This window comes from Hemitrygon akajei, chromosome 32 (assembly GCF_048418815.1).
Source record: "Hemitrygon akajei chromosome 32, sHemAka1.3, whole genome shotgun sequence".
NCBI classification, from domain to species: domain Eukaryota; kingdom Metazoa; phylum Chordata; class Chondrichthyes; order Myliobatiformes; family Dasyatidae; genus Hemitrygon; species Hemitrygon akajei.
Window position 1 is genome coordinate 21,208,409 of NC_133155.1, and position 22,413 is coordinate 21,230,821.

The window sequence follows — 22,413 nt, forward strand, 5'->3', positions numbered from 1 at the left end:
CCCATCTCTCTGCTGTAGCATTGGCATGTGCTTGCAAGGCGAACTGCAGTGAGTCCTGTCAACATCCAAAGCACAAAAGCAGCAATTGTTTTATTTTGATGAACTCTGTTATTTGCCATGATGGATTTCTCAACGAGAGTTTCACGTGATATGTCCAAACCTCCTTTCTGCAAGAGAAGAATAGATTCACTGCTACTTACTGGTAAATGTGATGTTAAATCCTCGGGCAGCTGTGGAGTGGTCCGTCAGGAACTCCAGGCGTGCTACATGCCCACTGCTGGTCAAAGGAGAAGGAATTTTGCTTCCAGAGAACGTTCCCAAGACAGGTGATTCAGGATTTAACCCGTCCTTCACAGACACAAAGTCAAATTGTGGCTCAACGTCAAAATCGTTAAAGGCCAGGTGAATCCTGCTTTCCGGCTTCGCAATAATCAGCCATACACAATGCATATGGTTGCCATAATCATCCGGGTAGTTGGGGGATAGCAGAACACCAGATGGAGTTGTAAAATTGAAGAAGCACGAAACTGAAAATAGAATAATATATTGCAGTAATTTGACAGTGAATTGCAGAAGTCACCTAAAAGAATCATAATGACACTTTAGAGAATGCACACATACTTTCATTCAACAGTCAAGGATCTCAGCTGCCATGGCTAACCAGAAAATTACTAAGATAACAATCCAGTGGTCTAAAATTATTATTGTCATGTACACCAACATGTTCAGTCAGCTGAAATGAGTTGACAGCTTGCAGTCAGTCATGTTTGAACAAAAAAAAATAAAAGTAAATGTGTCATGACAATTATAGCTTTATTTAGTTGCACCAGAGCCCACTACACAGGATAAACTGCCTAAATGTCCATTTGTTCTGTGACTTTATAAGTGCCAGCAGTAACTGGATTGCTCCCCTACTGACTGATCTTAAACTACTTTTTCAATTCTTTGATCTGTTTAGTGACAGCGTTGACAACAACTCACAATACATTTACCCTACTCAGTCTTACACATTGACACAACAGCCTCAAAATCCTGAGCTCAATGGTAAAGCAATATTTGAACAATTATGACTGGTTGAACTTTCAGTTAGTTCCCTTTGGAAGGCCTTGATCGACTCTTAGTGTAAGGCCTCTTGATTATCCCTCAGTACCTATTGTCAGCTCACATCAGCCAGTTCCATTCCCTGCCATTACCACTTAGTCTAATTATTGAATTGTCTTATCATTGTTCCTCTGAAATATTAATTTCTTGGTGTGTCAATATTTCCTATTATCCCACATCAATAACTGTACACCAAAGTTCATTAAAATCCATTGAACATCAATGACATTTTGGGGTCTGTTTCAAACTGAAAAAGATACATTGTCAAATATAACAGTTTTATCTTTAAAGAAAAGCAGCAGAGTAATCCTTCTAGGTAGGTGTTCGCCTTTCAGGCAATTAATTTATGTAAAACTCTTTCAGCTTTTTTGAGTAGTTTCTGCTCTGTATTAGGTCACTTCCTGTACAACCAGGAAGTAGTAAGTATAAAAGCACATTGGCTAGCAGAAGGGCAGAAGGAAAGAGATTTCTATTAGGAGCGACAGAAGTTTCCTCAGTAGAAGCATTCACTATATCATGCCATTGAGTCTGCAATAAACCCGGGAGCTAGGAGGCTACACACTGACTCTTAAATAATTTTTGAATGGAGTTTGGCTGACTGTCTAATTGAAGTTACAGCATCTCAACAAGGACAGTAAAGAAGGCTACACTCAAACTATGCAGAGCTTCAAGATGATCATTGGAAACAGTAGCACACACTGTTGAAGAGACTGTCAATTACTTAGCTGCCAATTCAATTCGTTGCCATCTTTCACTCATATAGGACCAACTTCTCTGTTCCCTCTGACAAATTCAAGATTATAAATTATAATAAATTACTACGATTGCACATTTAGATGGCGACATAACATAATGATTTTTACTCCTCATGTATGTGAAGGATGTATGAAATAAAGTCAATTCAATTCGATTGCAAGATTAAATTTTGTAAAGCAGTAGGAGAGGACTATATTTTGCAGTTTTAGTTGGGGAAAAATAGAAAAGCTATAATATTTATAAAGACAGAATGATGGTTTTAAACTACTTACAGACACAGCTTGGCTTCTTGGATGACCATTGGTTATTCTTCTGGCATGTAATAGATTTTTGACCAACAAGTTCAAAAGCAGGCAAACATTCAAATCTCAGAGTGTCACCATGAAGGAAGCTGTTTCCCTCTCGCTTTCCGTAGGCTGGCGTTCCAGGATCACTGCAGGTCCCCTGTTCAATCTCTGAAAGAAAAATTTTGGTAAAGGATATGTATATATATTTATATACAAGAAATAGAATCACTCAGGCTTACTATGGCCTGAACTTTGCACCTTCACTTAAGTTCAATACAAAACAGAGATTTTTCAAAATCATATCAGCTTTCTATTGATAAAAATGCAATCTCTAAAAGCAAAATGTGATTACAATCTGTTAGGATAAGAGTCTTTATTTTGTTTTGCAAACAAACATTCTCAATGGAGCAGAAACATTTGGTCAGAACACTAAAATGAAACTTTTACATCTGGTTTGTCCTTATTATCCAAAACATCTGGCCATCTGAATATATTACATCTGCCTTCATAAAGAATTGGCCTGATTTCAATTCGTAGATGAAAAGATGTGAAACAACATGTCAATTACAATAAGCTTTTATACTTCAATATTACTCAGTCCCGTGGATCCAGGGCTAGAATTTCATTTGTACAACTCAATGAATTAGAGTATCATGCAGCTGAGCTGCCATAGTAGGAGGCTGAGCAATTTGGCATACATTTCCACATTGCTAGATTTTTTTTATTATCCATTGGAAAATTAGACACCTGATCTTCAGCAATTTAGTTCTTTGTGCCAGCATCTTTTTTTCCAGTATAAGACTCCCTGAAATGGCATTACAAGTGGAATAACACACAGAATTCACCTGCTGTGGAATTTTTAACCTCACGCTCTGAAACGAAATAATTCTTATTTGCTGACAGAAATAAAAAAGTTTTACTATGTTCACCTCCACTTAAACTATGTTACGTTAAAAAACTTGCACTTGCTATTTCTAGTGGCTTTTCTAACAAGCCAATGCCACTGCTGGAGACTGCTGCGGAATGTGATACTTGCATGACTCGGCCCCCCCCAATCACTCCAGAAATAATGTTCCAAAAGTCGATTAATGTATTCACTTCTTTATTACCAACTAGAAAAACAAACAATTTTGAAGCAATGCAGTTAATCATAATTAAGCCTAAATTAATGAGACTTAAGCGGAGCTTAAGTGGTCAATAAAAGATATGACACCCAGCGGCCCCAGAGCCAAACTAAACTGCCCGGAGCAAAGCATGGATACATAACTTATTCCCTTCACTTTTACCATGCCCTCACTCACACAACTAGTTACTGCAATAAACATAATAAATAGCAACACAGAATACAATACAGATAGAAAACAGATGCATGACTCCTACACAACCCTTATTGCAATCTGTGGCCAAGCTCAAGTTTCTGAAATGTGACAATACTGCAGTGTCTATGGAGAAAAAAAATCAAGGGCATTCTGAGGCGTTTTTGCCACGGACATATTCCGAGCTGTTCCTTTTCATTGCTCCTATGCTTTGGAACTTGCTATTTATTACCATTCTAGGGAAGCAACCAAACTCTGATTAAGTATAGAATACATCCATTTTACAGAGGAACAGAAAAGGTACAGCCTTGCCTGGGATTGTGGTCCCCACTAATGCAAGCATTCAGAGACTGAGCTCACATCTCTGGCAGCATCCTGCTACGTTACCTGTTTCTTTCCCTGGACAGTTTCCCTGTTTACCTTCTGCAAAGAGCATGCCTTCTGAAAACACTGTCCTTCAATCATCTTTCCAGGTCTTTATAACTCCTTATAACCATATAACAATTACAGCATGGAAACAGGCCATCTCAGCCGTTCTAGTCCGTGCCGAACACTTGCTCTCATCTAGTCCCACCGGCACGTACTCAGCCCATAACCCTCCGTTCCTTTCCTGTCCATATACCTATCCAATTTTACTTTAAATGACAATACCGAACCTGCCTTTACCACTTCTACTGGAAGCTCGTTCCACACAGCTACCACTTTCTGAGTAAAGAAATTCCCCCTCGTGTTACCCTTAAACTTTTGCCCCCTAACTCTCAACTCAAGTCCTCTTGTTTGAATCTCCCCTACTCTCAATGGAAAAAGCCTATCCACGTCAACTCTATCTATCCCCTTCATAATTTTAAATACCTCTATCAAGTTCCCCCTCAACCTTCTACGCTCCAAAGAATAAAGACCTAACTTGTTCAACTTTTCCCTATAACTTACGTGCTGAAATCCAAGTAACATTCTAGTAAATCTTCTCTATACTCTCACTATTTTGTTGATATCTTTCCTATAATTTGGTAACCAGAACTGTACACAATACTCCAAGTTCAGCCTTACCAATTTTTTGTACAATTTTAACATTACATTCCAACTCCTATACTCAATGCTCTGATTTATAAAGGCCAGCATACCAAAAGCTTTCTTCACTACCCTATCCACATGAGATTCCACCTTCAGGGAACTGTGCACCATTATTCCTAGATCACTCTGTTCTACTGCATTCTTCAATGCCCTACCATTTACCATGTATGTCCTATTTGGATTATTCCTACCAAAATGTAGCACCTCACACTTATCAGCATTAAACTCCATCTGCCATCGTTCAGCCCACTCTTCTAACTGGCCTAAATCTCTCTGCAAGCTTTGAAAACCTACTTCATTATCCATAACACCACCTACTTTAGTATCATCTGCATACTTACTAATCCAATTTACCACCCCATTGTCCAGATCATTAATGATCTTGAGAGCACTCTCCCACGCATTGCCCCTCAAGCTCTGCAGCAGCATTTCACGTAATAGCATGAGATTCAAGAAATTACAATAGCATTGTTTGTATTTTTTGATTTTGTATTTAAGAGTTGGCTACTGAAAATTCAGCAGTTCAAGAATTAATTTAAGTTGGCTGAAACAAAGGTATTGATGGATTGGGGAATAGGTGAGGGATTGAACATCGAATTGAATGGTTTCATTATAAATATTATAACTCACTAAGTATTATTGATATTACTATTAAATTTTTATTAAATATTATAAATTATAAGTATTATATATACATTATGAATGTGTGCACAATTTTTCAAAAAATTCTATTGTATTTCTTTTTTCCTGTAAACATATGCAAGAAAATCTCAAGGTAGTGTATGGTAACATATAGGTATTTTGATAATAAATTTAGAATCAGGATCAAAAGGGAATGCTAAGCTGACACCAGAATATTAGTTTTAATGGAGCACTGAAAAATCTTAAATACTGTCTATCATCCTTTCAATTAATTTCCTCTGTTCTTATGTGATCACTAGAGGTATCCCACCATTGAATAATAGAAAAATAATCCAACTCTGTTCTTAAGAGAAAATCTGAATGTACATTTGTATCTTTACCATTTAATAAGAATGTTTTATTTTTTTTAAATGAGTTAGTATGGGCTTAGTGAGTGAAAAATATTGAGATGACAAAATTTCTGGCTGGGATTCCAACTAACTGACACATTGACACACTATCCTGATTACTAGAAATTTGGTGGGATGAATCTAAGAAATTATCCAATTCAGGTAATCTGACTTTTCACTCTTAAGTCTGTTAGTTGTGAAAGGTACTGGTTTGCTACGATAAAGCTGCAGCACCGACACCACTTTTTAGTTCACCGAATATGTACCCAAGTCATTCCACTGATTCTACTGCTATTTAGCCACGTTCTTTCATATTATTTTTTCAGCAATATAGGAGGGAGATTGAAACTCTGGCTGACTGGTGCCACGACAACCTCTCAGTCAATGTCAACAAGACCAAGGAGATGATTACTAACTTCAGGAGAAGGAAGCAAGAGGTCACTGAGCCAGTCGTCATTGGGGGATCAGAGGAGCAGAGGGTTAAATTCCTCAGCATTATCATTTCAAAGTATCTCTCCTTGGTTCAGCATGTGAGTGCTATTATGAGGAGAGCATGAGAACACCTCCACTTTCTTTGAAGTTTGCTGAGATTCAGCTAGTCATCTAAAATTTGACAGACTTCTTTAGGTGTGTGGTGGATCTGTGGTATCTGTAACAGGCTAGGTTGATAAAACCCACCGTTTCAAATTTCCAGGTGGTGTGGTAATAAATGTATTAGCAAAACAAAGTAATGGAAACCTAGCTTATTTTCATAAAATAGAAAACACAAATAACCCACACAAAATACTACCTAGCATGGCACAAAGATTTCTGGGCTTGCGATTCTCAGTCACCACTTGATTGTCACTGTTGTCAGGGGAACTCCAATTTCTGACTCACTCATGAAACTATCCCCTGGTTAGAGGTACAAATCATGATTTCCAGCCCAAGTTGAAGTCCAAATAAAATCCAAAAGGTAGCCTAATATATGCACGAGCCTTGCAAATGCTGAGCAACCAAGAAACAACGTCTGAGTTTTTTGTTCTCATGCCTTTAACTCAGTTTGGTTTCTTTCATTCAAGCAACACACACATCCATTCCCTCATAAATCAATGAGATATTTTAATGGTCACTCCTCATGTTTTAGACCCCAATGTCCAGACTCAACATTCCTTGGATTTACAAAGGGTAATAATGTTCACACATATAAGTTATAAGCACAAGAAATAATCCAACAGGCATTTAGTCATTAACAGGCCTACGGTGTTTACTCTACATATATAAACAGACCCTACATGCTACGAGATCAGAAAGAGTTGTTACGTACCCGTGACACGTGACAGTGGTACCCTTGTCACGTGACTGGGGTTGAAGTTATACTGGACATGAGGTAATGGTGGAGTGATGTCATTTTCCCGCCAGTAGAGGTCATGTGACAGGTTTTTTCTACAGGGTATAAAAGGGAGACCCACCCTGTCAGGTGGGGCAGTTCGTGGCAGGATTTGCCAAGATAGATAGATAGATAGATAGATAGATACTTTATTCATCCCCATGGGGAAATTCAACATTTTTTCCAATGTCCCATACACTTGTTGTAGCAAAAACTCATTACATACAATACTTAACTCAGTAATAATATGATATGCATCTAAATCACTAACTCAAAAAGCATTAATAATAGCTTTAAAAAAAGTTCTTAAGTCCTGGCAGTTGAATTGTAAAGCCTAATGGCATTGGGGAGTATTGACCTCTTCATCCTGTCTGAGGAGCATTGCATCGACAGTAACCTGTCGCTGAAACTGCTTCTCTGTCTCTGGATGGTGCTATGTAGAGGATGTTCAGGGTTTTCCATAATTGACCGTAGCCTACTCAGCGCCCTTCGCTCAGTTACCGATGTTAAACTCTCCAGTACTTTGCCCACGACAGAGCCCGCCTTCCTTATCAGCTTATTAAGACATGAGGCGTCCTTCTTCTTAATGCTTCCTCCCCAACACGCCACCACAAAGAAGAGGGCGCTCTCAACAACTGACCTATAGAACATCTTCAGCATCTCACTGCAGACATTGAATGACGCCAACCTTCTAAGGAAGTACAGTCGACTCTGTGCCTTCCTGCACAAGGCATCTGTGTTGGCAGTCCAGTCTAGCTTCTCGTCCAACTGTACTCCCAGATACTTGTAGGTCTTAACCTGCTCCACACATTCTCCATTAATGATCACTGGCTCCATATGAGGCCTAGATCTCCTAAAGTCCACCACCATCTCCTTGGTCTTGGTGACATTGAGACGCAGGTAGTTTGAGTTGCACCATATCACAAAGTCCTGTATCAGTTTCCTATACTCCTCCTCCTGTCCATTCCTGACACACCCCACTATGTGTGACACAGCGAACTTCTGCACATGGCAGGACTCCGAGTTATATTGGAAGTCAGATGTGTACAGGGTGAACAGGACCGGAGAGAGTACGGTTCCCTGTGGCGCTCCTGTGCTGCTGACCACTGTGTCAGACCTACAGTCTCCCAACCGCACATACTGAGGTCTATCTGTCAAGTAGTCTACTATCCAATCCACCATGTGAGAGTCTACTCCCATCTCCGTTAGTTTGTGCTTTAAGATCTTGGGCTGGATGGTGTTAAAGGCACTAGAGAAGTCAAGGAATGTAATCCTCACAGCAGATGACTTCATATCACTGTGTGATTTAATGTGATGACGCAGTTTAGTTAAAAATGAAGTTTTATATAATGCCTAAAGTTTAAAAGGTCAGAGCCAACAGTTTCTTTGCTAATGGAGAGTGAAGAGAAGAATCGATTTTCGATGGATTGACTTCGACCTTGTGTGATCCTCATTCGGAAGGATTTCGTTTACTATTCTCATGATAGTCTCCGCTGGAAAAAGCGGGAGATTGAGAATATTGTGGAAGGAAGGTCAGTCACTTTAAGTTGTTATATTTAATAAAATTCGACGTGGGAGTTCGACGCTGGGAATCGAAGGACATCGACGTGGAAGAGAATTTACATCGCTTTAAAAAAGTCTCTCCTTTTAAAAGTACCGTGAGGTTTTGAACTGTCGGCATATCGCTTTAAAGAACTCTTTTTTTCCAATACTGCTTTAAAGACTGTTTGGGACTGCAAAGCTATTAAGGACTGTTTGAGCAGCTGAGCTCGGATCATTGTTTGGGTTTGTTTACATTTGAAGGGGGTTTGTTATCAGTGTTTAATAAACGTGTTATTTGTTATAAAACCCTTTGTCTAACTCATCTATAATTATTGTTGCCTGAATACGTAACTGAGTAAAGTTGTCATTTGACCTGACAGGCATTCATTTATTGCTTTACAAAATCTAATATGCCATAGCATTATGGCCTAGTATGGAAACACCAAAGCCCTTGTATGGAAAAGCTTACAAAAAGTACTGGATATGGCCCAGTCCATCATGGGTAAAGCCCTCCGTAGCATTGAGCACATTTACATGGAATGCTATCACAGGAAAGCAGCATCCATCATGAACCCCCATTACCCAGGCCAGGAAGAAGGTACTTGAGCCTCAGGACATGTACCACCAGGATTAGGAACAGTTATTACCCTTCAGTCAGGTGGCTCTTGAACCAAAGAGGATAACTTCATTCATCTTCATGCACCCCATCACTGAGCTCTTCTCACAACCTCTGGACTCACTTTCAAGGGCACTTGATACTAATACTGACTTATTAATTAGTATTACTAATTTTTTTTTCTCTTTCTTTTTGTATTTGCATATGTTGTTTTTTTTCACATTGGTTGTTGTCTGCCCTGTTGGGTATGGATGTTCATTGATTCTATTGTTTTTCTTGCATTGTTTTTCTCACATTAAGTTAGAAGTTTATTCTGTGCAAATTTCCCACATTAAAGTGACCTGGATTCATCCTTTGGCTACTGACTAACACTGGCCCTTAGCTAAACAACACTTTAGTTTGAAAATCTTAATTTCAACTTTCAAGCCTATTCATGGTCTTCTCTTTCCCACCCCTCTTATATCCTTTGACTCTATAATAAACTCAGGGAAGAACTTTCACAGTGAACTGTAGGGCCCTGGGGCATTTCATAGAACACAAGAACCACAGAATGTGTTGTTCATAGTTCCTTGATGCAGCACGACGCACTAGTAGGCAGGGTGATGAAGAAGGCTATTGGTACACTGGCCTTCGTCAAAGGGCACTGAGTATAGAAGTTAGGATGTTACATAAGATGTTGGTGAGGCTGTACTTGGAATATCCTGCTCAGTTTTAGTCAACACAAGGAAATCTGCAGATGCTGGAAATTCAAACAACACACACAAAATGCTGGTGGAACACAGCAGGCCAGGCAGCATCTATAAGGAGAAGCACTGTCTACGTTTCAGGCTGAGACCCTTCGTCAGGACTGACGAAGTGAACGGACTAAAATGGGAGATGATCAAAAAGCTAAGAGTGGTCCTGACGAAGGGTCTCAGCCTGAAACGTAGACAGTGCTTCTCCTTATAGATGCTGCCTGGCCTGCTGTGTTCCACCAGCATTTTGTGTGTTTCAGTTTTAGCATGCTGTTATAGGAACGATGCCATTAAGCTGGAAAGAGTGCAGAAAAAAATATAAGGATGTTGCCAGGACTCAAGGGACTGTCGTAAGAAGAGATTAGACAGGCTAGGACTTTCTTTCCTGGTGCCTAGGAGACAGATGGGCAATCTTACAGAGGCACATAAAATAGTGGAGGACAGAAATAGGGTGAATGCACACAATGTTTTTCCCTGGGCTGGGGAATCAAGAACTAAAGGGTGGGAGAAGAAAGGATTAATAGGGATGTGATAGGCAACTTTTTCATAGACGCTGGTACATACATGGAACATGCGCCAGAGAGAGTGGTTCAGGCACCTATGATAACAATAGTTAAAAGAAATTTGGACAAGTACATGGGTTGGAAAGGTTTAGAGCAGGGATTCCCAACCTTTTTTATGCTATGGACCAAAACTGTTCAGCAAGGGCTCCATGGACCCCAGGTTGAGAACCATTGGTTTAGAGGGATATAGATCAAACACAGCCAACAGCACAAACAAAATGGGCTGAAGGGTCTGTTTCTGTACTGTACCACTCTATGCCTTTATTAATTCCAACCTCCACTCTTAGCTTTTTGATCATCTCCCATTTTAGCCTGTTCACTTCTGGCTCTTTATCCACTTCACCAGTTTCCTTTAATTCACACTTTATCACCTAAACAATTATAACCTCATGTGACTTTATGTTAAATTTTGTTGGATAATGAAGAAACTCTTCTCGGGCTTCCAGCTTGATACAGGTATTGATTATAACTGATGATTCAATGACAAACTCTGCTATCTTCATCAGGGATGATGTCAGGACATGTCTAGTACAGTGGTATTTATATCCCCGAAGGCCATCCTCCCGATTGGTTAGTCCTCATCCAATCAAATTTCTGCCCTCCCACCTTGTTTACAATCAAATTCTAGTTCTTTCTTAGAGCGAACCTTCATCTTTGTTAGAATTCTTTTCCTCTAGTTTTATTTTAATGGCTTCTTTACCAGACGGTCTCAAGAGTCATTGGCTTGGCACAGTAGTTTTGTGCCATCGAAGCCAATCCTATGGCCATTGCGAAGCCAGTGTTCTGCAACCGCTGATTTCTCCAGGTAATCCAAACAGATACACTTCCTACGCCCCTTGATGTGGGTTTGTCTGGCCGATATATGTTACTCTGCATTCACGGGGAGTCCTGTAATTGGCAGGCGACCTGAGTCCCAGGTCATCTTTTTTTTCTGCATAATCTGTGATTTGAGCTTCCCTACGGGTTTGTGGATGGTTTTAATCTGCTATTCCTTCAGGATCCTGGCAATCCTTTCAAAAACCATGGCAATAGAGGGAGAACAGACTGTAGCAACAGGTTCCACCTTGTTGTTAGGTTTTCCTGGTTATTCTGTTAGCCTTTTTAAGGGCCCGATTGATTTCCCTCACCTTGTAGCAATTATGTAGGAATGCCCTGTGTAATCATCTTATTTCCTCAGGGAGAATCTCTGGGTCTGAAATAGTTATTGCACGGTTAACCGAAGTAGAAAGAACTGTTCCGTGTTGGAAAGCATGATGGTGGCTGTTGTTATTGAGGTGTAAGTCCATGTGAGTGTGTTTCCAATAGGCACCATTGAAATAAAACTAGAGGAAAGGAATTTTAATGAACTGCAATTTGAATGTAAACAAGGTGGGAGAGCGGAAACCTGATTAGATGAGGACTAACCAATCAGAAGGGATGGACTACAGGATTATAAATAAGACCAGACTAAGCTTGCCCAGGCATCATCCTGATGAGGATGACAGAGTTTGTCATTGAAACTTCGGCTATACCCAGCAGGAAGCCTGAGAAGAGTTTATTCATCATATACACCAGGAAAGCATTAGTTCCGTTCTGTTTGATAATTTTCCTGTGAAGCACCTTGGGCCATAATGGTGCATTGAAGGCACCATTTTAATAGTAGTTGATCATAGTGAAAAAGCTTACAATTCAAAGGATGTAGGTACAGTAACAGTACCCCAAATAACAGTTGACACACCAACAAGAGAAAATCTGCAGATGCTGGAAATCCAAGCAACACACACAAAATGCTGGAGGAACTCAGCAGGTTATGCAGCACTTAGGGAAAAAGAGTACAGTCGACGTTTCGGGCCAAAACCTTTCGGCAGCACACGCCGTGTAACTTTGGTGCAATGGTCATCATTTTGACTTTGTGTGAGTTAATATCTTCCTGTATAACTGGACCTCAAAATCTCTATATACAACAAAAGTTTGGGCACCCCTGGTCAAAATTTCTGTTATTGTGAATAGCTAAGCAAGTAAAAGATGACCTGATTTCCAAAAGGCATAAAGTTAAAGATGTCACATTTCCTTAATATTTTAAGCAAGATAACTTTTTTTTTAATTTCCATCTTTTACAGTTTCAAAATAACAAAAAAGGAAAAGGGCCTGAAGCAAAATTTGAGCACCCTGCATGGTCAGTACTTAGTAACACCCCCTTTGGCAAGTATCACAGCTTGTAACTGCTTTCTGTAGCCAGCTAAGAGTCTTTCAATTCTTGTTTGGGGATTCTTCCTTGCAAAAGGCTTCTAGTTCTGTGAGATTCTTGGGCCGTCTTGCATGCATTGCCCTTTTGAGGTCTATCCAAAGATTTTCGATGACGTTTAGGTCAGGGCAACTGTGAGGGCCATGGCAAAACCTTCAGCTTGCACATCTTGAGGTAGTCCATTGTGGATTTTGATGTGTGTTTAGGATCATTATCCTGTTGCAGAAGCCATCCTCTTTACATCTTCATCTTTTTTACAGATGGTGTGATGATAGCTTCCAGAATTTGCTGGTATTTAATTGAATTTTTTCTTCCCTCTACCAGTGAAATGTTCCCCGTGCCACTGGCTGCAACACAAGCCCAAAGCATGATCGATCCACCCCCGTGTTCAACAGGTGGAGAGGTGTTCTTTTCATTAAATTCTGCATCCTTTTTACTCCAAACATACCTTTGCTCATTGCGCAAAAAGTTCTATTTTAACTTCATCGGTCCACAGAACTTGTTTCCAAATTGCATCAGGCATATTTAGATGTTCCTTTGCAAACTTATGACACTGAATTTTGTGGTGAGGACACAGGGAAGGTTTTCTTCTGCTGACTCTTCCATGAAGGTCATATTTGCACAGGTTTCGCTGCACAGTAGAACAGTGCACCACCACTCCAGAGTCTGCTAAACCTTCCCGAAGGTCTTTTGCAGTCAAACATAGATTTTGATTTGCCTTTCCAGCAATCCTACGAGCAGTTCTCTCGGAAAGTTTTCTTGATCTTCCAGACCTCAACTTGACCTCCACCATTCCTGTTAACTGCCATTTCTTAATTAAATTACAAACTGAGGAAATGGCTCCCTGAAAACACTTTGTTATCTTCTTATAGCCTTCTCCTGCTTTGTGGGCATCATTTATCTTAATTTTCAGAGTGATAGGCAGCTGCTTAGAGGAGCCCATGGCTGCTGATTGTTGGGACAAGGTTTGAGGAGTCAGGGTATTTATAAAGCTTTGAAATTTGCATCACCTGGCCTTTCCTAACAATGAATGTGAACAAGCCATAGCCCTAACAAGTTAATTAAGGTTTGAGACCTTGGTAAAAGTTATCTGAGAGCTCAAATCTCTTGGGGTGCCCAAACTTTTGCATGGTGCTCCTTTCCTTTTTTTACACTCTAAATTGTATAAAATAAAGATAACACACTAATCTTGCTTAAAATATTGAAACGTATATTTCAATTTATGACTTTATTTAACTTTATGACTTTTGGAGATCAGTTCATCTTCTACTCACTTAACTATTCACAGTAACAGAAATTTTGACCGGGGTGCCCAAACTTTTGCATACCACTGTACATAACCCTAGTCCTATTTTCTTCATTTCTCATATAAAATACATTAATATTCTTGGAACCATCCATAAAAAGCTTACATTTCTGCAGTTTTGTCTTATTGTGATCAGGATTAAAATCTGAAGCCTTTTATCAGTCATTTAGTATTTGCTTTGGTTGATAATGCTGAAAGGAATAATTAATGCCGGTGTTGATATATTCAAGTACAGTAACTAATTAGTGAATTGAACAAAATAATTTGAGTACAGAAAATGGCTCCGGTGATTGATTAAAAAAAAACAGATCATCCCATAATGAATATTGTCCCTCAATAGACAATAAACAGAAATCGTGAGTGCAATGACAAAAACCTTGAGTGATAAATTTGCACTTTTCTTCTGCAAATATGTATGGATTTAAGTTTAGAATCTTACAGCACAGAAGGCAGCCAGTTGGCTGAGCATATATTAAGATTTCTAATGATAAATAGCTGTGAGGTTAAACTGGGCAATTGCTGAACATTAATATTGAATGCAGATGTACTGAGATTAGGCAGGCATTAGAAGTAAATAACAATGCAGCAAATAATGAGCTGTCACTAATAGAGAGAAAAATTACTGAAGAAACAAACAATGCTTGAATCTAAGCATTAAAGTACACCATTCCTCAGGCAGCAACCTAAAAAGTGTTTTCCCTCTCATCCCAATCCAGTGCACTACTATTGATGAAGCGATTGAGGGTTCATGCAGAAATAAAAGATTTAGACCTAGAGTAAGATCCTGTTCACATTGTTCAGTTATTCACAGAGCTAGTTATATTGTCATCACCTCATGTCTGAGCAGAATAGAAATTACACTGCAAGAAAAATTTCTGCAAAGAGCATAAGGTGGCCTAATCATTCTAATTTTCTTCAAGAAATTTATTAGCCATTTTCTACTCGGTCCTTGTTTTCCAAATTACCTTGCCATTTATCAATCAAATTCTTTTGAAGCATAACGAAAAAAAAAGTTGGCATTTATGGCTACTAAGTTTGGTCAATGTTTAGTAAATTTTAAACTTCAAGGTATACTTAATATCATCGCCTTTGCTAATTTCTCTTGCCGTGTGTTTTTTCTCTGTAATTTATTTTTTTATTGAAGTTCATCAGACAAACATTTCCATAAGATGTATTTCAGACATTGTACATATATATCATATAATCATATATATCACAAAATCTCCACAAAGTATTTATCTGGGGTATACACTTGTAGAAAAGAGTGGAAAGAAAAAAACAAGCAAAAGGAAAGAACTATGTACAAGTAGGGAGTGATCTTTTTTTTACAACAGATTCATTGATTTGTGAGAATAAAATCAGGCCTATGAGGCATTATGTAGTTAAACCATTTTTCCCAGTATGAATCAAATTGTTCCAGCTTATGATTAACAGATGCTGTTATCTTCTTCATTTTGTAAATGTCCATTGTAATTTCAATCCATGTATTTAAAGTTGGGCTCTCCTGTGATAACCATTTCCTAGTAAGAGTCTTTTTACCAGCCACCAACAGTATATTCATTAAATATTTATCTCTTTTCAACCATTCTTGAGGTATATATCCAAAATATATGGTCTTACTCTCCAAGGGTATTTCACATTTAAAGATGTTTTGCAGGGCATTGTGTATCCCCCTCCAATAGTTTTTGATAACAGAGCAGTCCCAAAAAAATATGATAATGATTTGCATTTTGATTTCCACAATTTCTCCAGCAAACAGGGAGGTTACTATCATAATGGGATTTCTGAGAGGGTGTAATAAAATATCTTTTCCATCCAAACTCCCTCCATTTCTGTGAATTGGTACACTTCCATTGATATCTCCATATTGTTGTCCATTCTTCCTCAGATATAATTATCCCTCCTTCCTTCTCCCATTTTGTTTTAATGTATGAAGTCGAATGTGTTTTAAGATTTGACAACCCCTTATACATGCTTGAAATTATTCTACTACCATTATCTGAATTATATGCTTTTCTAAAGAGCTCTATCAAGCACGTATTTGCCTTGGTTACACTTTTAAGCATCTTATTAACATATTGTCGCATCCGTAAATACCGATAAAAATCTTGTTTTTCTAATAAGTGTTTCTCTTTAAGCATTTCAAAACTGAACAGTGTTCCTTCTTACATTATGTTGCAAATAACTGTTATTCCTTTAGCTGTCCAGTCCTTAAATCTAGCATCCAATTTATTTGGTGTAAAATCAGAGTCATATGCACACCATTTAAGAATTGCAATATCTCCCACAAGATTATATTCTTTTATAGTAGTTTTCCATATATTAAGAGTCAATTTCACCCATGGGTTATCAATAGTATTTATGTACCTTTGCAGGTTGTTATCAGCCAAAATTACTTGTATGGGGATGAGAAGTACCCGCTCCTCAATGTTTTTCCATTGAGTGTCATATTTTTTCTCAAAACAAAATGTGTCACAATATCCAGCAGTTTATCTGATTTTATAAAATACAGGCAATAGGTACTCTAACAATATTTACTTGGATGGGCACATGGATGTGTAAGGTTTAAAGGGTTATGAGGCAAATGGGACTAGCCTGGATAGAAATCTTGGTCAGCATGGACCAGTTGGGCCGAAGGGTCTGTTTCTGTGTTCAGCTCCTCAGTAGAGATCGTTAAGAGCACCAAATTTCTTGGTGTTCACCTGGCGCAGAATCTCACCTGGTCCCTCAACACCAGCTGCATAACAAAGAAAGCCCAGCAGTGTCTCTACTTTCTGTGAAGGATGAGGAAAATCCATCTCCCACCCCCATCCTCATCACATTCTACAGGGGTTGTACTGAGAGTATCCTGAGCAGCTGCATCACTGCCTGGTTCAGAAATTGCGCCATCTCGGATCGCAAGACCCTGCAGTGGATAGTGAGGTCAGCTGAGAAGATCATCGGGGTCGCTCTTCCTGCCATTACAGACATTTACACCACACGCTGCATCCACAAAGCAAACAGCATTACGGAGGACCCCATGCACCCCTCATTCAAACTCTTCTCCCTCCTGCCATCTGGGAAAAGGCTCCGGAGCATTCGGGGTCTCATGACCAGACTATGTAACAGTTTCTTCCCCCAAGCCATCAGACTCCTCAATACCCAGAGCCTGGACTGACACCAATTTACTGCCCTCTCCCATGCGTATTGTCTTGTTTATTATTTATTGTAATGCCTGCACTATTTTGTGCACTTTATGCAGTCCTGGGCAGGTCTGTAGTCTAGTGTAGTTTTTACGTAGTTCAGTGTAGTTTTTGTACTGTTTCATGTAGAACCATGGTCCTGAAAAACGTTGTCTCGTTTTTACTGTGTGCTGTACCAGCAGTTATGGTCGAAATGACAATAAGAAGTGACTTAACTTGACTTGATGACTCTGATGATACTTTTGTTTAGTAATTGATATTATGTCTGAGAGGTGGTTTCAGTTCCAAGGGTTTTCACCATAGCCTGAGGCTCCTGTACCTCCCTCCTTATGGCATCAGTGAGAAGACAGCATGGGCTGGATGGTGGGGCGGTGGGGGAGTGGGGTCCTTGATGATAGATGCTGCTTTCCTGCGACAGCTCTCCTTGTAGATGTACTCAATGGTGGGGAACACTTTACTTGTGATGGACTGGGCTACCAACAACTAATTTTTGTAGCCTTTACCATTCAAAGGCATTGGTATTTCCCTACTAGTCTGTAGTCAACCAGTAAGTGTACTCTCCACTGCGCATCTATAGAAGTTTCTCAAAGTTTTAGATGACATGCTGAATCTTCGCATACTTCTAAGAAAGTTGAGTGGTTGCCATGCATTGTTAAAATGGTACTTATATGCTGGATCCAGGACAGATCCCCTGAAATGATAATGCTGATGGATTTCAAGTTGCTGAACCTCTCCACCTCTGATCGCCTGATGAAGATTGGTTTCCCCTCAGTTTCTTCCGCGTGTAGTCAATAATCAGCTGTTTGGTTTTGCTGATATTGAGTGTCAGCTTGTTATTGTGGCACCACTCAGCCAGATTTTCAATCTCTCTCCTATATATGTTGATTTGTCACCACCTTTGATTTGACTAATAACAGCGGCGTCGTTAGAAAACTGAAATATGGCCTTGTTGCGGCACTTAGCCTCATGGTAATAAATCTAAAGAGAGTAAGATGACCATGTCAGACTCTGCACAGAGCTGACAGAAGAGAGATGAGAATCATGCATCCTGGACACGGCTAGAGAGAACTTAATGGTTTTTGACTTTGGCTGTGACTGGTTTAATGCTGTCAAAGAGCAGCTATTAATAAAACATGCCATAAATAAGAATAAACACCAGTTTAATATCTGAGATCATTTGTACATTGCTGGAGAGTGCATTAAAATGATGTGTTGTGATATTATTGGCATACAAGAAAATGGATCAAACTGCTCTGAATAAATGAATTTAATGTGGTGCCTTGTGATTAGTTCATTCTACGGAACATAAAAATATGGCAATAAATAATAAATATAAGCACATGAGATAAGCCGACAAACCAATTGGTTTTATAAGAACTGAATAGAAATGCTACTTGTCCTCAAGAATCAAGAGGAATAATCTATTCCAACTGGCCAAGTAACTATTCCAGGAAATTCCCTCAAATGCAACTCTATTTCTATATTTTTTTTTCTCGTACGACTAAAGCTGTTGCACCAATATTGGCTGCAGAAAAAGAAATAAAGTTTTAAAAGTTTGGACGATTATTCAATCTTCTGAAGACAAAGAGGGCAATACTTGCAAGCTGAGTGGTGAACTCTACCTGCCACTAAGTTGCAATCCAATGAGAGAGAGCATTTATATTGCATATCCTGAAAGGAACAAGGTTCTCTCGAATGTCAGAATGTAGCAAGTGGGTGATAAAGGCAACAATGCAAATGTGGATGACCTCCTCTGAGCTATAACATTCACAATCCTGACCTAAAACAAGTAGAAATGTTGAAGGGCAGAAGTTCTCCTTACACATGGCATTGGGTCAGTTCAGCTCAGCAACAGAAAACTGGTCCAGAGGATTTAATTTCTACCTTACCCATAATGCTAGCATGGCATTGCAGATAGAATGGATTCAGGTTAACCGCGACACACCAGGACCAATACATTTTTGCCCACTCGAGCAGCTGCCACAATTAGCTGAAGTTTCATGGAAATACAAAGTATAAAAAAAGACAAACTACCGTTTAACTGAGCAACAGTTTATGTATTTAAATGCAATGCAGAACAAATTAGAACATTATCGATACCTCTGCAGTACTATAAAATTGTGGCTTCGTTCCAGATAGTTATTGATGGAGGAATTCATGTACAGTGTTCTTTTGATTGACTGTAAATTAACAAGATCAGTGCAAACACCTAGTGCAGATAATGAACTGCCTTCATACAATGCTTTAGCAGCATCCTCCAAATCTTAACTTTCACTGTAGCATTCAAAATGATTGCTGATACCTTCAAGCTCTTTGCAATTCCTAACTTGTTGAAGTAGTAAAATCATTTTATTTTCACTCCCAGCTGGTTCTGGCATTCCGAAGCCTGATTGCTTGAAATTGTAACCAGCAAAACAGTTCTGAAATGACTTATTTTGAAATACTGCTTTTTTTTTTGCCAACTATCAGTGACAAAAATCACTTCTTTCTAAGCACAAGCACGCGTAATAGATGCTATTTTAAAACTGATTGCTCTAAGCATGGTGTACTGTCTAATGGCTACACAAGTGCTGCAACTGATGCTAGTTAGGAACAGTCTGCTGCCACAATTAAATGGCATAGTGTCCCATATAATTGAAGGGAATCTCAGCTATTTTCTTGATTAGCTTTTGTTTGTTTGCTGTGATTTCAATTTCGCCTCTGTGTTTTGAGAAATCCTTGTGTCCATAGATCTCAGTGTCAGGCACAATTTCTTCATTAGCAGTGCCTCATTGAAACTAACAGCTTACAGTGTCCGTACTGTAAGAGCCCTGGGCTCTGTGCCATGTTTGGAATGGAGATCTGGGATAAGTTTGATGGTGAAAATGAGCCCACTGGTTAGCCTCAGTTACTGGAGAAAACATGTAGACCTAAATGCAAGTATTTGGTGGAGGGATCATCTTACGGCAGCAAACAAATATCCATCCAAAGTAACTTTCATCAATCTTCCCACCCAACTGGTGTGTTCCAAGTGAAAAGAGGGAGCCACAACTGCACGATGTAAAAAAAAAGACTTTTCTAAACATGAGAGCATTGAAATGATCTACTTTACCCAGTTATTCAATTCTTGCTACTTTACTGCAAAGAAACATAATCCTCCTGCTCTGTAGTTTAGGTCTATTGTGACAGCATGGTCTCCACTGAATTCCAAATAGAGTATGACATATATGCATGATACCAGCATAGTGATAGAGATGTCGCCTGAAACTAATAATTTCCTGGTACGGAAGGTTTTCTTTAATAAAGATTTATACCAAGCTGTCAGATGTTGAAGAGCAGGCACGTAACACTGATTGGTATATATTTCACAGGCCATGCACCAAGCTGTGCACTGATTACCTTGTTTACTATTGGAAAGAAAGCCTCATGCTGTGTACTAATGAATGAACTATCCAATGCAAATCAGGGTCTGTAGAACAATAACTTTCTCAGTTCCTATGATCACCAGGGAAAGCCGTCTCACTGATCCAATGGAATATTGATGCATTATTCCATACATTTTTTTTTCATCTGTGTCATTGTTTTCTGTTTACGGCAATAACTAGTTCAGATCCATTGCATCAGACACTTCCCAAATGATGGGGATTAGGAAAAATCCTAATGTTTATTTAGGACAGCTGTAAAAAATAAAAAGAAATACCAAAGCACACATACACAGGAAGCACCTGAAAAGATACAGTAAAGCACCAATGTACAGAGAGTGGGGACCCCAGCAATGATTTTCTAAACACACAAGATAAAGTATTTTTACTTACTGAGATACAGCTACAGCATAGAATAAGCCCCGTGAGCCACACCGCTCAACAACCCCCAATTTAATCCTAGCCTAACCACGGGACCATTTACAATGACCAATTAACCTATCAATCGGTACGTCTTTGGAGGAAACCAAAGCACCCAGAGGAAAACCATGTGGTCACAGCAAGAACGTAGAAATTCCTAACTGATAGCGGTGGGAAATGAACCTGGGTCACTGGTAATGTAAAGTGTTGTGCTAACCTTGATGCTACCATGTGTTGCTATGCAAGATAAAGTCTGCCTGAATATAAACACACACACACAGAGTCCTTTGGACTGCTGTTCTCTCTGAGCAAACAAGTTAGGCTGTCAGTGAGCGTATGCATTTTTGTTTAAGTTTACCTGCTTGCCCATAGCTAACTTTGGTCAGGTTTGTCTCTGTGGGTAGATTTAGACTAGGTGTTCATAGATTAACTGAACATCCTGCAGGTATCACAATTTCTCGAGGCAGCATGGAGTTACACAGCATAGAAGCCAGTCCTCTGGCCCACCATGTCTCTGTTGACCACTGCAGTTATCTGTATTAATCCCTCCCCTCTTCTTCTGTTCCCCTCTCTGGCCTCTTATCTCTTCTCATGGGCCTATCACCTCTCCCTGGGTGTCTGCCTCCATCCCTTTTTTCCTTTGGTCCACTCTCCTCCCCTATCAGATTCCTTCCTCTCCAGCCCTTTATATTTCCTACCCACCTGGCTTTACCTATCACCTTCCAGCTAGCCTCCTTCCCCTCCTCCTACCTTTTTATTCTGGTATCTTTCCCCTTCCTTTCCTGTCCTGAAGAAGGGTCTCGGCCCAAAACGTCGGCTGTTTATTCATTTCCATAGATGCTGCCTGAGCTGTTCGTTGAGTTCCTCCAGTTTTCTGTTTGTGTTGTTTTTAATCCTATTTACATGTATTTGATCTATAGCCTTCTATAACTTAGGATTCAACTGCTTGTCTTGCTGCTTCTCAAATGTCAGAATCTGCTGAGGGGATGATAAAGCATCTGAAAATGATTAAGCCTAGTAGAGTTTTGGATAATTAGGGAATTGAGAAATGTCGGTTGTAGTATGAAAATGATGCTAAAGTAAATAATCAGCCATGAACTCATCTAATGACAGAACAAGTTTAGGTCTGAATGTCCTACATCTACTTTTATTCCTTTTTTACCTATGGAATGGTCTTTGAAAAACCCAAAAGCGACCACCAGGATCTAGTTGTTTCTGACTGAATGATTTGGTGAAAAGATGTCAGTTTAGAAGTTCTACCATACAACACAATATTTATGTCCACAATGAGATAAAATGTAATGGAAAACTTATTGTTTTGATGCTTACTTTGCATTTAAAGCAACAACAACAAATTTCAAGCAGATTATCTACGACATGCAAGTTTGGATGTGATTCCCATGAAACTGATTCCAACAAGTGTGCCCTATGTATGGACAAGGGTGTTCATGCACAAATAGACCATCACAGTGAATGTGAAGTTTATCTGAATGA

At 39.3% G+C, this 22,413-nt stretch overlaps 1 protein-coding gene across 1 annotated transcript in view; it reads right to left on the reverse strand.

Annotated features, from left to right (window-relative positions):
- csmd2 (CUB and Sushi multiple domains 2) overlaps positions 1 to 22,413 on the reverse strand; it is an 896,539-nt gene that overhangs the window by 461,334 nt on the left and 412,792 nt on the right. Inside the window, exons 9-10 of the mRNA XM_073034487.1 lie at positions 2,130 to 2,312; positions 201 to 527 (exon numbers count right to left, since the gene is read on the reverse strand). Of these exons, the coding sequence (XP_072890588.1) occupies positions 201 to 527; positions 2,130 to 2,312 (510 nt within the window). The remainder of the gene's footprint in view (positions 1 to 200; positions 528 to 2,129; positions 2,313 to 22,413) is intronic.